Below are 13,596 nucleotides of genomic sequence, written 5' to 3'. Positions count from 1 at the left end.
AGTTCTGAGGCTGCCATTGTTGGACAGTGAGAGATAGAGATGAATAAGACAATGAGGTAGGGAAGAAAATAAGAGAACGCATTCCTGGGAATTTAGAAGGTGGACATATTTGTGGTCAAGTGCTGTGTGGGATAAGGAGTGAAATTAGGAAAGGTTTTTTAGAGGAGGAAGCATTTGAATTACGCTTGAGAAGATGGGTAAGATTTGGGCTAGAGGAAATGGGGGAGCTTTTTCCAGGAGGCAAGGATTAGCAAGGATGAGTTTGGGGAGGTAATCAGAATGTGTTTGAAGGGCAGTTGAGGGAGGTGAGATTGGAGAGCCAGGGTTGAGATCTGTTCCTTTAAGAGTTTGAATCCAAGCTAAGGAGCTTGGATTTAATCTGTCAGGTGAAGGAACGTCATGGAAATTTTTTGAGTAACTCATTTAGATCACTAGCTTAATGCATTATGTGGGAGGAATTGCTGAAGGAGAACAGGAGACTTACACAGGTTAGAGGCAATAAGAGATGCAACTTCTCCACCTTTTATTGAACACACTTTTCTTAGCTTCAGTTTTCACCAGCTGAAGGGGTGGTGTAGTCAGTGGTACCCATGTTCCAGTTCTATCCTCGGTGCACACCCCTTTTTTGACCTAAGTTTTGCTATTGTCTTGAGTACTTTGCACAGCTGCTACCCAGTTCCCTGTATAGGGAGGTGAACTGAGTGTGGAGATTTATATCTACATTGAATGGAAGAATGAATTTTTCTGTACCTACCTCAGTGAGGCTCATGAATGGTCCCCAGTATCACTCTCACAGACTGTGGAAAGAGCACTGACCTTGGACAACACCTGGTTGGATACTTAGATTTGAGTCCTTGGGAAGGTGTCTGAGCCTCAGTTTTCTCATCTCCAAAATGGCGATAAAAATATCTGTTTTTGCTTGCTTTACCAACTCATTAGGCTTAAGTGAGCTAGTCGACAAAAGAGTGATTTGTGAACAGTAAAGTGCTATGTAAATATACTTTATTAGGAACCTTCGCTCTTGTATAATCCTTTGTTTGAACACATGGATTCCTGTGTGTAAATGATGCCCTTTTTCATACTCCATAGTTTAGATGATCCTACCAGTATTATCTTGTAATTATATTTGGAAATTACACTTGTTTGGGTTCAGAATGGCTGAGACTTGGTTGCTATTGAATATTTTTCTTCCTCTGCTCCAAGTTGGTGCGCAAGAAGCACGTGCTGTCCGGCTTCCGAGATGCTCTCATGAGGCATGCCTCCCTGGTCATGCAGCTGGTGGCTCAGGATCAGAGAGTCTGTATCCACTTCATAAGCATGCTTTTCGGTGAGATTGAAAGGAAAACTCGGCATGAATTTTGCATGTATACCTTGTACATTTGCTTTTGGGGCCTTGGAGAAATGGTCTTGGAACCATAGTTTAGACTTTTTGCGATGTAACAGTTTAACTTACTAGTAAATTGTTTTGTCATAATAATGAAGAAATTGTCCCCTTTCTAAGATACACGATGCATTGTATGGTAACTGGCTTTACCACAGCTCAGAGGTTAGTAAAAGTGTGAAGATGAATGTAGGAAATGTGTGATCTTTCAAAAAGTCCAGTCTCTGTGGTCTTTGAACAGGATTAGAAGTCAGATCTGGAGTCTGCTGATCTGAGTGTGACCCTGATTGAGTTACTTCTTCTCTTCTGTACCTTAGTTTCTTCATGTGTAAAATGAGATGGATTAAAAGGTCCCTTCTTTTAATACAATTATAATGTCCTATGGAATGAGCCCTTTTAGGGAGGAAGGGAGCTAACTCAAATTGGGTGCTTTTCTCTGCTGGAGGCTTTTCAGGCTTTTAACTGCCAGGACAGTCTTTTAAGGGAGAGAGGATGATCCCCAAGGCTCAGGGAGGTCTTAGCTAACAGCTGGCAGAACTGGAATTTTACCCCAGGTCTGTTAGAGACTCCAGAACACACAGTTTTTGTGCTGTGCCACACTGACTATTTTTATCCTTTTAAAGCCAGAGTGGGTTACTGAAAATCTGGGGTTTGGTGCTGAGGATAGACTTTAGCTGGGACATTGCTTAAAGCTGCTGTTAGTCTTAGAGTTCAGTGTGCCTTTCTGGATTTGTTTCTCTTTTATCTGTTAACCATCCCCCTCTTACCTCCTGCTGCTCCAAGGACTGTTATGCAATGTAGAGGATGGGAGTACAACAGACCTCTGTATTGAAGGTAAGATTAAACTGTGTGTACCTAGCATTTGAAGCCGGGGATATTAGCCTGAATTGCAGCTTTGATTATTTGAGACCTTGATGAAATGTTCCATTTTAGAGACAAATAAAGAAAATTCAATTGTCAGTCATTAATTCTGCATTTCTTTCTTGGGCACCTACTCTGTGCCAAGTACTGTATCAGACACTAGGGTTGTATCTGACATGGTCCCTATCCTCTAAGAGTTTACAATCTGGAAGAGAGATTGTCTGGTAAATAACAAGGGCTGATGAGTGCTGTTACAGAGACATGTACAAAACTCTGTTTTTATTACATTCATATTGGTTGGTTGGAAGTTGTCTGCACATAGGTGGTGGTTAAAGCTGTGGAAGTGCCTGGGTTTACCTATAAAGGACTCAAGAAGAAGGAAGACAAGAGCATTGGAATGAGAGGATTCTTTTCTTTTTTTTTTCCTTTTTTAAATAAACTTATCCATTTCATTTTATGTTATTTTTGGCTGCGTTGGATCTTCGCCACTGCGCGCGGGCTTCTCATTGTGGTGGCCTCTCCCGTTGCAGAGCACGGGCTCCAGGCACGCGGGCCTCAGCAGTTGAGGCACGCGGGATCAGCAGTTGTGGCACGCGGGCTCTAGCGCGCAGGCTCAGTAACCGTGGCTCACGGGCTTAGTTGCTCCACAGCATGCGGGATATTCCTGGACCAGGGCTCAAACCCATGTCCCCTGCATTGGCAGGCGGACTCCCAACCACTGCGCCACTAAGGAAGTCCCTGGGATGAGAGGATTCTTGCCAAAAGAGCAAGAACGGTATCAGGAAATAGTCACGAAACAAACCACACAAGTTATTTGAACAGAAAAAAACTTTAAAGAATTATTGACTAGGTAACTGAAGGCAAAAGCGAACCGAGTTTCACCGAGGTGGCAATTTTTGAAAACAGCTTCCACCCCTAGGGATAGGGAAACAAAGGGAGAGGTTGGAATTATTAAGACTTACAAGTTTGGAGGAAGGACCCCATACGTGAAACACAGACCTCTGAGGAGAGGATGCTGCTTGGCTGCTGCTGGGTCCATGACTATCCAGACATGCAGTTAGCAGCTGTAACTGCTAGCAGCTGTGACTGCTAGCAGCTGTGACAGATAAGTCAATATGATCTGTATGTACTTTTGCCCATCTCTCAGTCTAGAGAATGTGGACAAAGTACCCCTAGAAGGTCCGACGACTGGCAGGGGTGGGGAGATTTCCCTTCACCATTTTCCTCAAGGCCACTCTTGAGTGGGGCTATAATCCTAAAGCCATCTGCTCCTGGTTGGTACCAGCATAGCTTGCAGAACCCTCATCAGATCCCAGGAACTTCACTGAGGTGGTGGATACTAGATGGAGATTGCAAAGCTAGAGGGAGAAGGACTTGCTCCTTCCTCACTGTTTCCTGTTTGCTTCCTGCCTTCCTGTTTCTGTGAGTGTTGTCCTAGAATGCTTCTTTACCCTGGAGATGGCAGAGCCTTCCCTCAGCAGCAGCCAAATCTAGTCTGCAGCTTTCCCCACACTTGTAGAGCCAGCCTCTTCTCTACTCCTCCTCAAAGACACCAGCAGAAGCATCACAAACAATTGTATAGAAGGGCGGGTTTGGGGTTGAGCGATAATATTATCGCCAATTATTGGCACAGGAACTAACTCATAATTCTGTTTTTTTCATATATGAAGTAGCAAATTCTGAGGAAGGAAAAAGGTAGAAATAATATAGTAGTTTTCAACCTTGGCTTCACAATAGACTTACCTGGGAAACTAAAAAAGTATCCAGATGCTTAGACTCTTTATCTAGAGATTCTGATTTAATTGGTCTGGGGTGGGACTTGGGTGTTAGTTTTTTTTTTTTTTTTCTTTTTTTAAGCTTCCTAGGTGATTCTAATATATAGCCTAGTTGTCAACCATTGATGAAAAACAGTGAAGAATGGGGGAGATAGAAAAGACTAATGCCGATTAACAGAAACAAATGACTTTGATTAGAAGGGCTATGAAAATTGAACTCTGGGCCATGGGTTGTCTTCTGATTAGTAATGTTATTGTGTCTGCTCAGTCCTTATCCAGCTTACAACTCAGCTGAAGTTAGAGCAGACCATTCATTGCCTGCTGGATGAGTGTCACAAAGAGGTCAGTAAAGTAGCTGTTCTTGAGTACCCCTCAGAATCCTCAGATGTTAGAGCTGGGTCAACCCTTCTTTGGATAGATGGGGAGATTGAAATCCGGAGAGGAAAAGGGACTTGCCTGAGGTCACTGAGTCAGTGGCAGAGCCAGAGCTAGGGCCTGGGTCTTCTGCTCCAGTACTCTTTGTAGCTTCTTTCCTTCCCTTTTCAATCTCCCAAATGCTGCCTCCGTGTGCTGAAGTCCATTTTCTGGCATAATCATCCATGGCCATTCTCTATATCCTCCTAAATATAATACAGAGTTCCTTGATGAATTTATTAAGGAAATATGTTCACTATGTCTTGGCTTAGTATTTCTGTTTGGTTTATTTTGTACTGAAGGCATTTGGTTTTATCAGCATCTAAGGTAAACACTGAGAAGGTATATTTAACCTGCTTTCTTCAGTGTAGTCATAGATATCAGTTAAACAAGCATCTTCTGCATTGTGTTTAAGATTTAGGAATAATATCAGAGTCACTTTTTTTTTTTTTTTGCAAAAGGAAGACAAATGCTCATTTAACACCATCAAGAGCAACATTTAATTAGAAATAATGTTAAATAATCATGTCATTATAATTACTTGCATGTGGTTAATATATGATTGAATTTATAATTATATATATCAACATTTATCATTATGATTATGCCACTTAACGTTTTGAGCACTTTCTATATGCTAGGCACTATGTTGGTACTTTACATGCACTATCTCATTTAGTCCTCCCAACAACCCTATGAAGTTGGTCCTATTATTAATTCCCACCAGAAGAGTTAGGAATCTTACTTAAGGTACTACAGCTAGTCAGTAGAAAAGGTGAAATATGTACTATTGACTCTGCCTGTAAAGCATCAAGCATAGTACCTGACAAATAGAATGTTCAGTAATAGTAGCTATAATAATGATGATGATAATCAATTTTTTTTGCAATGAACTAGAATTCCATCTTTATGACGTTCCCAAATTTCACCTCCCAGTTTCTGGCTCCATAGGAGGCAAAATATGCTAATTCTAATTTAGTTTAACAAACATGTACTGAGCTAGGTACTGAGGACACTGAGAGGAATCTGACTCAGTCCCTTTCCTTCGGGGCTTCCCAGTCCAATAGGGGATATAGACACTTAGCTAAAGAGGCTGATTACTGACTGTGGTGAGAGACACATGCAGTACAGGGTTTGGTGTGGATAGGGCAAGATGAATTTTGGTGGGAGATCTGTCCTGATCCTAATTTATAGAGCAGAGTATGTTCACTCTCTGTAGCTGTGTAACATGCCCTCCATGCGAGGCAGCCTGGCCACCCTGACCCTTCTCGGCAAGTTGGTGGATGCGATCCCTGCTCTGGCAGACAAGCTTGTGATGGAGCACAGTGAGTGACCTCTGGGGAAGAGCTACCACTACCCTTTCACCTGTTTTGATCACACTTCCATCTGGGTGGTCCATTCACTGTGTACATCTGGGAAGTCATTACTTTCCTTCTCTAGGCTTTAGTTTCCCCGTCTGCAAAATCTGCTCTATGTTGGCCAATTGGAAAAAAAGTGTTTCTCAACTCTGGTCTTGGGCTCCTTCAATTCATTTTTTTAACACAAAAGAATTAAGTACCTACTATGAGCCTTCCTTTCAGGTGGGAGGAAGAATTCTGGAATATCGAAGCACTTTTTTTCTATCAGTAAAAGCAAATAAATATCTCACAGAGTATTTATCCAAGGGTAAATCACTTAACTTCTCTAAGCCTTGGTTTTCCCTTTTGATTAACTCCCCAGAAATCATGTATTGTGGGGGATTGTAGGGGATTACCATCACTATTCCATTCAGGGCAATAGTTTGGAGTGTCATCTAGCAGTTGACATTGTGAGGTTCCCCTGGCCCCTTGGTTGTTTTCTGGATAGGTGACCTGATGGAACATCTGTTGAGAGGTTTAGTATACCCCAGTGAGGGGGTGCAAGCTTCTGTCTGCTACCTTTATGGGAAGCTGTACTCCTCACCAGTTGCAGCCGAGATGCTTTTGGGCCATTTCCGGGAGAAACTGTGTCCTCTCTTCCTTTCCACCATGGATGGTGCCCAGACAAAGGAGCTAAAGATCAACTGCTTGGGTAAGACATGGGGCTGGAGAGAAAAGAGAAAGCTTTTGAGGTTTTGCTTGAGGATTTGAGATATTGGCTCACTAGTGGTGGGGAGGTTTGCTGCTTTGCAAAGGATGGAAGCCGTGGGTTTGGTAGATAAGAGGCACAGACTGTGAAAGATGCCTAATGTTGGTGTGGTATCCTAAGAACGTCATCTTTGGAAGGAGAAGAGGAAGAAAAGTGGGACAGCAATTTTTTTGCCTCTGATCTTTACTGCATGCCCTGGTGCATCCTGTACTTGCTGCCAAATTAATCTTCACACTGCATAGCTTGCATCCTGTCAGTCTCCTATTTGGAAAATCATCTATGGCTCCCTCTGGCCTCCAGAGTGAAGTCCAAGTTTCTCCGCTTGTTATTTGAGGCTCAGTGTACCCTTTCAGCCTCTCCTTTTACTTCCTTACATAAATACATGAGATCTATCAAATGCTTTTGAGCAGGGAGCTTTCGTATTTTGGATAGAGCAAATGGGCACTGTGATTGGTGACTGGGTGAGGACCTGTTTCAGAGCAGGAGCTACAGGGAAAGCATAGTCTGTGGGTAACAATGATCTCTTTTCACAGTTTGGGCCAAGAGCTCTGTTATGACTAGTTCAGCCACACATAAGAGAGTGTTCATTCTGAGCCAGGCCCTGTTCTGGGCTCTGGGGTCATAAAGATGATCAAACCCAGGCTCTGATCTGTGGGAGTTCATAGCCCAATGTGGAGGACAGATGTGGACAGAGTCCATTGTGGTACGTGCTTTCGTGGAGATTGCAAAGAAAAAGGTGGGATTCTATTCAGCATAGTACTTGAAGTCCTAGCCAGAACAATTAGGCAAGAAAAAGAAATAAGAGGCAGAAGTAAAGGAAGGAAGAAGTAAAATTGCCTCTGTTTTCAGATGACATTACCTTATATATAGAAACCCCTAAAAACTACACTAAAAACTGTTAAAACTAATAAATGAATTCAGTAAAATTGTAGGATACAAAATCACTTGTGTTTCTATACACTAGCAACAAACAATATGAAAAAGAAACTAAGAAAACAGTCCCATTTACAATAGCATTAAAAAGAATAAAATACTTAGGAATATCTATGGAGACATGAAGAAGTTTCTAGGGGATGTCGGAGGAGCTGCCTTGGGTGTATTCTGGTGCCTATGCTCCTCTTGCCTCACTTCCCAACCCCTTTGTTTTCTAGGTTTGCTGAGGCAGCTGCTGAAGTATGACCTCTTTGTGTCCATGATCATGAACAAATCTGCGCTGGTGGAAAGTACTGAGAGTGTTGAGGGGCCACCAGGAGAGACCTCACTGCCTTTGGTGCTCAAAAAGGTAGTTGTCTTGCGATTCATGGTCTCTGGGTTCAATAACAAGAGAACCTGAATGCTTCCTGGGCCTTTTTCCTTATCCACCACTCCTTCTATCCAGGATTTCCTAAGTATTTTCTTACTGGCCAAAACAATATGCTATTAGAAGGCTCAAAGTTGGTTTTCTTTCAGTCATGAAAGGATAAGTTAAAACCTGTGCCCAAGGTTTTAATTGGGAGCTGGCTGGTTATAGAGGCACCCTCTGCCTAGCACATACCAAAATTCTATCCCAGAAAGAAAGTAGGGGTGGGTTCAGCATAAACTGCATTGCTTGTGCAAATAGTTTAGTCACAGTGAGCCACTTTTACCAGTTCTTGGAGGGTTGGGAACCCTCCTGAAATTCAACTTCCCAAACCCAGTGAGTGGCCAACCTTGCAGGCAGGACTTTCTAAGGATAACAGTCTCAGGCCTGCAATGTTAACTCTTTTCTGTACATTCTTTGAAGCAAGGCTCATAGTAGAACCTTCCCTTGTTATGTCCCAGGCTTGTTGAAACATCAAAACCAGATGAGGGCTGTGAAAATACTTTTTATCAGTGAAGGCCTGAGCCCTTCTTGGGGACGATGTTAGTGTTCTTTGAGTGCCATTGTGTTCTTTTGTTCTGTTTCTCTCCTGCTGCTGTTGACAGAGACTCCTTTCCATAATCTATAACTGCTCTCCCTGAGCACCATCCTTATGCCTGGCACCAGTAGTGTGTGAGGGATTCAGAGACAAATCAGGCTCCTGCCCTGAGGCATTCAGGCTGCTTCCCTCTGGTCCTGTCAGTGGTGTGACTGTGACACATTTTGCTGCCTGTTTCTGCAGCTTCTCCTTTCCAGGGATGAGACTCTGCAGGTGGCCAGTGCCCACTGTATAACTGCAGTACTGGTCCACTCGCCAGCAAAGCACGCCCCAGCCTTCATCCATGCTGACATTCCAGGTAGGAGGCCCCTTCTAACTTTCTCCTCTGAGGACCCCAGAGTTGTGACTGGAGACCCTTGAGTAGCAGCAGCAGCAGTCTTGTTGGGGGTTCTTTGATGTGCATACTGGAGGGATGGTTGGTGGCATGTTCATTTTGTATGACAGACTCTAGGAAATAGGCCTCATGAAGTCTGAATCCTCTTGCTACAGATTTCTAATATGACCTTGAGCAGTTTGTTACTGAACTTTGTCACTAATTTGACCATCTAGGAATAAACACCTAGTGTGGGGTGGTGGAAAGATCTGTGGACCAGAGAGGCAAAAGGAACTAATGTGTCTTGAAGGTTTGTTATGAGCCAGGAAATATGCCCTGAGGTGCATTGCAAATGTTACCACATTTAGGTCCTCATCTTTGCTATTTTATGAATAAGGAAATTGAACTAGGGAAGGGAAATAACTGGTTTAAATCAGCAAGACTTGGCATTGGCAGAGAAGGGATACAAAATCAAGGCTGTCTGGCTCTGAAACCTCTTTTCTCTGTATCATGCTGCTGCCCATCCTGAGAATTAGGGGACCTGAGTTCCAGTCCCGCCTCTACCACCAACTGTTTCTCTCTAGGTCTCAGTTTCCCCATCTATTAAAAAGATAAGGTTAGACCATAAGTCTGAGGGCATTTTCCAGGTTTATCTGTGAGTGAATGATCACGTCTCATCGAGAGGGTGTGTGAACAGATGAAGTGACAGGTGTGAGATGCTGAATAAATCCAAGGCCCTAGCATTAGTTAAGGGATCATGATTACACAGTTGTCATTGATTGTTTTCTCCCTCTCTCCCTGGCCAGAGTTCCTCTTTGAGCATCTTTCCTCTTCCAGTGAAGTGCTTGTCTGGTCCAGCTACAACTGCTTGATACTTCTGGCAGAAGAGCCACTCTTCTTTTCCAAGTGCCACACGGTGTACGGTTGGTATTGTGGGTCCTGTACTAGCTCTGGCTCAGGTGGACAGCACTTTGAAGTTAAGTGGCAACAGCAGGGATGGGGGGCCAGCCTACACCTTGGAGGGGGGTGCTGGTCTGGTCATTTCCATCAGCCCAAACTCATTACCAGATTCCACATGCAAGCAGTGATATCCAAACAGTTCTGCTCTTCATTGATTGGCAGTATATACGTTTAGCAAGAGAAGGGCCACTAAATGAATTCCTGTTGCACCTTCAGATCAACTTTACTCAGCCTTGGATTCAGTCTTTTCCTGTGCCCCAGATATCTATCCATCTAGTTAGTCCCCAGGTTTTGCTGATTTATCCTTTCAAAGTTTTTTGAAACTGTCCCTTCTTCTTTCCTGGTAATACCTTCCTTGTCTGGGACTTTTTATATCACATCTAGATTTTTAGACTGGGCACATTTAGTTATTCATTTTATATTCTGTGTTCTTATTCTATGCCAGGCACCAGGCTGGGACCTAGAGATTTAGAGATACATATAATGTGGTCCCTGTCCTCTGGAAGGGGAGGGAGATATAAACAAGCTTATTAGGACTGTGCTAGAGGGGAAGTACAAGATGTGTAGGAGCTCAGGGGAGGCCCATAGCTCTGCCTGAGTGGACCAGGGAAGGCTTCCTGGAGGAGTGGATGTCCTACCTGATTCTTTGAGGAGAAATAGGAGTGTGTGTAGTAGAGAAGGTGAAGCTCAGCCAGTAGGTATTGACTAAATACCTTGAATGCCAGGGTCGTGCTATGGGTTGTGCTGGGTTTGGGGAGACAGAGATGAATCAGATAAGGGCCTGCCTTCAAAGATCTCACAGTCCCGTCCCATCAGCTCAACTTGTCAGGACTGCTCCATGAGGGCTGCTAGCAAATATGTGCTGTCCAGAGCCTCTCATCTCTCCTGGAAGGCAGTAAAGAAACCAACAAGCCCTGATCCCTGGCCTCTGCCATGTCATTTTGTGGTAGGGATCGAGTCAGTGGTGAGGAGCCTACAGGGAATCCTGAGGATGAACAACACCGAGCTGCACAAGCAGGGCCTGCTGCTCTTTGCTCAGATCCTGACTCGGTGAGCAAAGTTGTGGAGCGTCAGGCCTGTAGGGGCCAGACTGGAGAAGGGAAGAAGTGAGGTATTTATTCCTGGTGGGGTCAGTGATAGGAGTTCACACACTCATTTCTCATTTACAATTTCTCAGGCAGCCAGAGGAGATCAGGCTGTTCACAAGCTCAGCCATGTGCAGAGATGCTGGCCGTGCCCTCCAAGAGGCAGTGAACAGCCCTGTGCTGGAGGTGGCTGCCGAGGCAGTGAAGGCCATTTCTGCCTTTCTGAGGTGAGAGACCCAGACAGGCTGAACTTTCCACCCCTGCATGTACCCAAGGGCCTGTCAAGGCCAGAGCAGCTTCCAGGGGATACTTGTCCTTTAGGTCAGGGAAATTTCATTGAATTATTTCTTCCGCTGCTCTGTTTACTCTGTTCTGTCTTCCTGGAACTGCCATTTGGATGTTGGGCATCCTGGATTGGTCACCTGATTTTCTTTGTTTTGTTTCTTTCTTTTCTTTGTCTGACAGTTTTTTATCTTTTTGTCATTATGTACTAGTTTCCAGGAGATTTTCTTGACTTTATCTTCAACCCTACTATTGAGTGTTTTATTTCTGCTTTCATATTTTTAATTTGGAAGACTTCTTTCCAATTCTCTGCATGTTTTTTTAAATAGGATTTTATTCTGTATTTATTTTGTGGATGGAACTTTTTAAAACTCAGTCATTTGTTTTAGTCCAGACCTTGCCCCCACTTCCTTTCTACTAATTTTTCCTTCTGCCTAAAATACTCTTCCCTTAAATCTTTGCATGACTGGCCTCTTCCCATCATTCAGGTCTCATTCAGAGTGTCCTTCCCTAACTGACCCATTTGGCTATTACAGCACCTACCAGACACTTGACAGTTCTTGTTTATTCATTTGTTCTGTGTCTCCTCCACTATATAAGATAATCTCCAAGAGATAAGGGACCATGTCATTTTTTTCACTGCTGTATGCCTCACTCCTAATAGATACTCAGTGTATGAATGATGTTAAAATGGATGGTGAGACTAAGCGATCCTAGGGTCATGATGGGAAATCATTCCTTAGTAAGATGCTTGATATCTTGAAAAAACTAATGGAGGAAACCCATATTTATTTATATAGAAAATTTTACTTTGTTTCCACATCCTCCCTTTTAAAAATCTAACAAAGTAATATATTTAAGCGATAAAAAATAAAATACGCTCAAGGTTTATAATGAAAAGGAACAGCCCCCTGTCCCCACTTCCTAAAGGAAACTAATTTTAACTCATTTTGGTTTTAGTTCTGGTGATTTATCTCCCTAAATCTAAACAATATGCTTGTAATGCTATTTCTTTATTTGTCAATTTAGAACATTATTCATTGACTTGCCAATAAGAAAAACAAAACTTAGGTCACATTGTCTTCTCTACACTTCCTTGGCATTTTTGCTAGTTACTATTTTATGTTAATTTATGTTATGTTTTCAAACTTTTAAATAATATACTTAAAACTTGTGTTTCTTGTTCCCTCAACTTGAAGCAGTATCTCTTGACGCCCTACTTGGTTAGCTGAGTATATTAGCACCCCAGCTCTTTCTTTCCCTTCTCCTCCTTACCGTCTACTTCTCAATGTCAGCTGTACCTTTAATTTTATTTATTTATTTATTTTAAAAGGAAGATCTGGGGAGTGAAATGTCCACTGGGGACTATTTTATTTTATAAGTTTTTTAAATTTTATAAATTTATTTATTTATTTTTGGCTGCGTTGGGTCTTCGTTGCTGCGCACGGGCTTTCTCTAGTTGCAGTGCGCAGGCTTCTCGTGGCGGTGGTTTCTCTTGTTGCAGAGCATGGGCTTTAGGTGCGTGGGCTTCAGTGGTTGTGGCATGTGGGCTCAGTAGTTGTGGCACATGGACTCAGTAGTTGTGGCTCGCGGGGTCTAGAGCGCAGGCTCAGTAGTTGTGGTGCACGGGCTTAGTTGCTCTGCGGCACGTGGGATCTTCCCGGACCAGGGCTCGAACCCGTGTCCCCTGCATTGGCAGGCGAATTCTTAACCACTGTGCCACCAGGGAAGCCCCCTTTATAAAGTTTTGACTCTTAGAAAGTTCTTCCTTATATTCCTTAAATAAGATCTGGGTCCTTGATAACGTTTACCTATTGATCCTGATTTTCCTCATCAAGGAAACAGAAAGCAAATTTGATCTCTCGTCCCCAAGACAGCTTATCACTTATTTGAGAACAGTGACCACCTTCTGTTCTAGATAGTACTTTTTTAACTGGGAGGCCCTTCTCAGTGAGAAAACCTTCTGTATCTTTAATAACAATAATAATAGTCTTAGCTGTCATTTATAAGGACTTACTATCTAGCAAACATCGTGCTGAGTGCTTAGCATACATTATCCAATTTGATCCTTAGAATAATTCTATGAGGAGAGTACTATTAACTTTCATTGACTAGATGAGGAAACTGAGGGCTAGAGAGGATGAGGAATGTGCACGAAGTCATGCAGCAGATAAGTGTTGGAGCAAGGGTTTTTATCATATCAGATCCTGGACCCGTGTTCTGATCTACCACCTGTCCCCCATTGCCTGAGAACCTGAGGGTACCTTGGAGTACCCTTACCTCACCATAGGCCTACCTTTGTCTCTCTGGGTGCAGGAAGGACCATCAGAGTGCTCTACCTGTGCTGTACAAGGAGCTGCAGGCCTTGCTCAAAGCCATGCTGAGCCGGTGTGCAGATTTTTCCCAGACCCCGCTGAACTGGAGGCCCCTGGTCAGTGCACTGCAGCCTGCTTCTTCTGGAGATCATGCTTAATGTGTTTTC

The 13,596-nt window shown here is 43.3% G+C and overlaps 1 protein-coding gene across 1 annotated transcript in view; it reads left to right on the top strand.

The window, feature by feature from the left end:
• Nucleotides 1–13,596, top strand: part of MEI1 (meiotic double-stranded break formation protein 1) — a 65,779-nt gene that overhangs the window by 2,159 nt on the left and 50,024 nt on the right. The window contains exons 2-12 of the mRNA XM_061205107.1: nt 1,204–1,327; nt 2,165–2,215; nt 4,286–4,359; nt 5,651–5,756; nt 6,277–6,480; nt 7,689–7,819; nt 8,658–8,772; nt 9,594–9,710; nt 10,698–10,797; nt 10,925–11,059; nt 13,431–13,545. Of these exons, the coding sequence (XP_061061090.1) occupies nt 1,204–1,327; nt 2,165–2,215; nt 4,286–4,359; nt 5,651–5,756; nt 6,277–6,480; nt 7,689–7,819; nt 8,658–8,772; nt 9,594–9,710; nt 10,698–10,797; nt 10,925–11,059; nt 13,431–13,545 (1,272 nt within the window). The remainder of the gene's footprint in view (nt 1–1,203; nt 1,328–2,164; nt 2,216–4,285; nt 4,360–5,650; nt 5,757–6,276; nt 6,481–7,688; nt 7,820–8,657; nt 8,773–9,593; nt 9,711–10,697; nt 10,798–10,924; nt 11,060–13,430; nt 13,546–13,596) is intronic.

Source organism: Eubalaena glacialis, chromosome 11 (assembly GCF_028564815.1).
Source record: "Eubalaena glacialis isolate mEubGla1 chromosome 11, mEubGla1.1.hap2.+ XY, whole genome shotgun sequence".
Taxonomy (NCBI): Eukaryota; Metazoa; Chordata; class Mammalia; order Artiodactyla; family Balaenidae; genus Eubalaena; species Eubalaena glacialis.
This window is presented reverse-complemented; position numbering and strand designations above follow the sequence as displayed.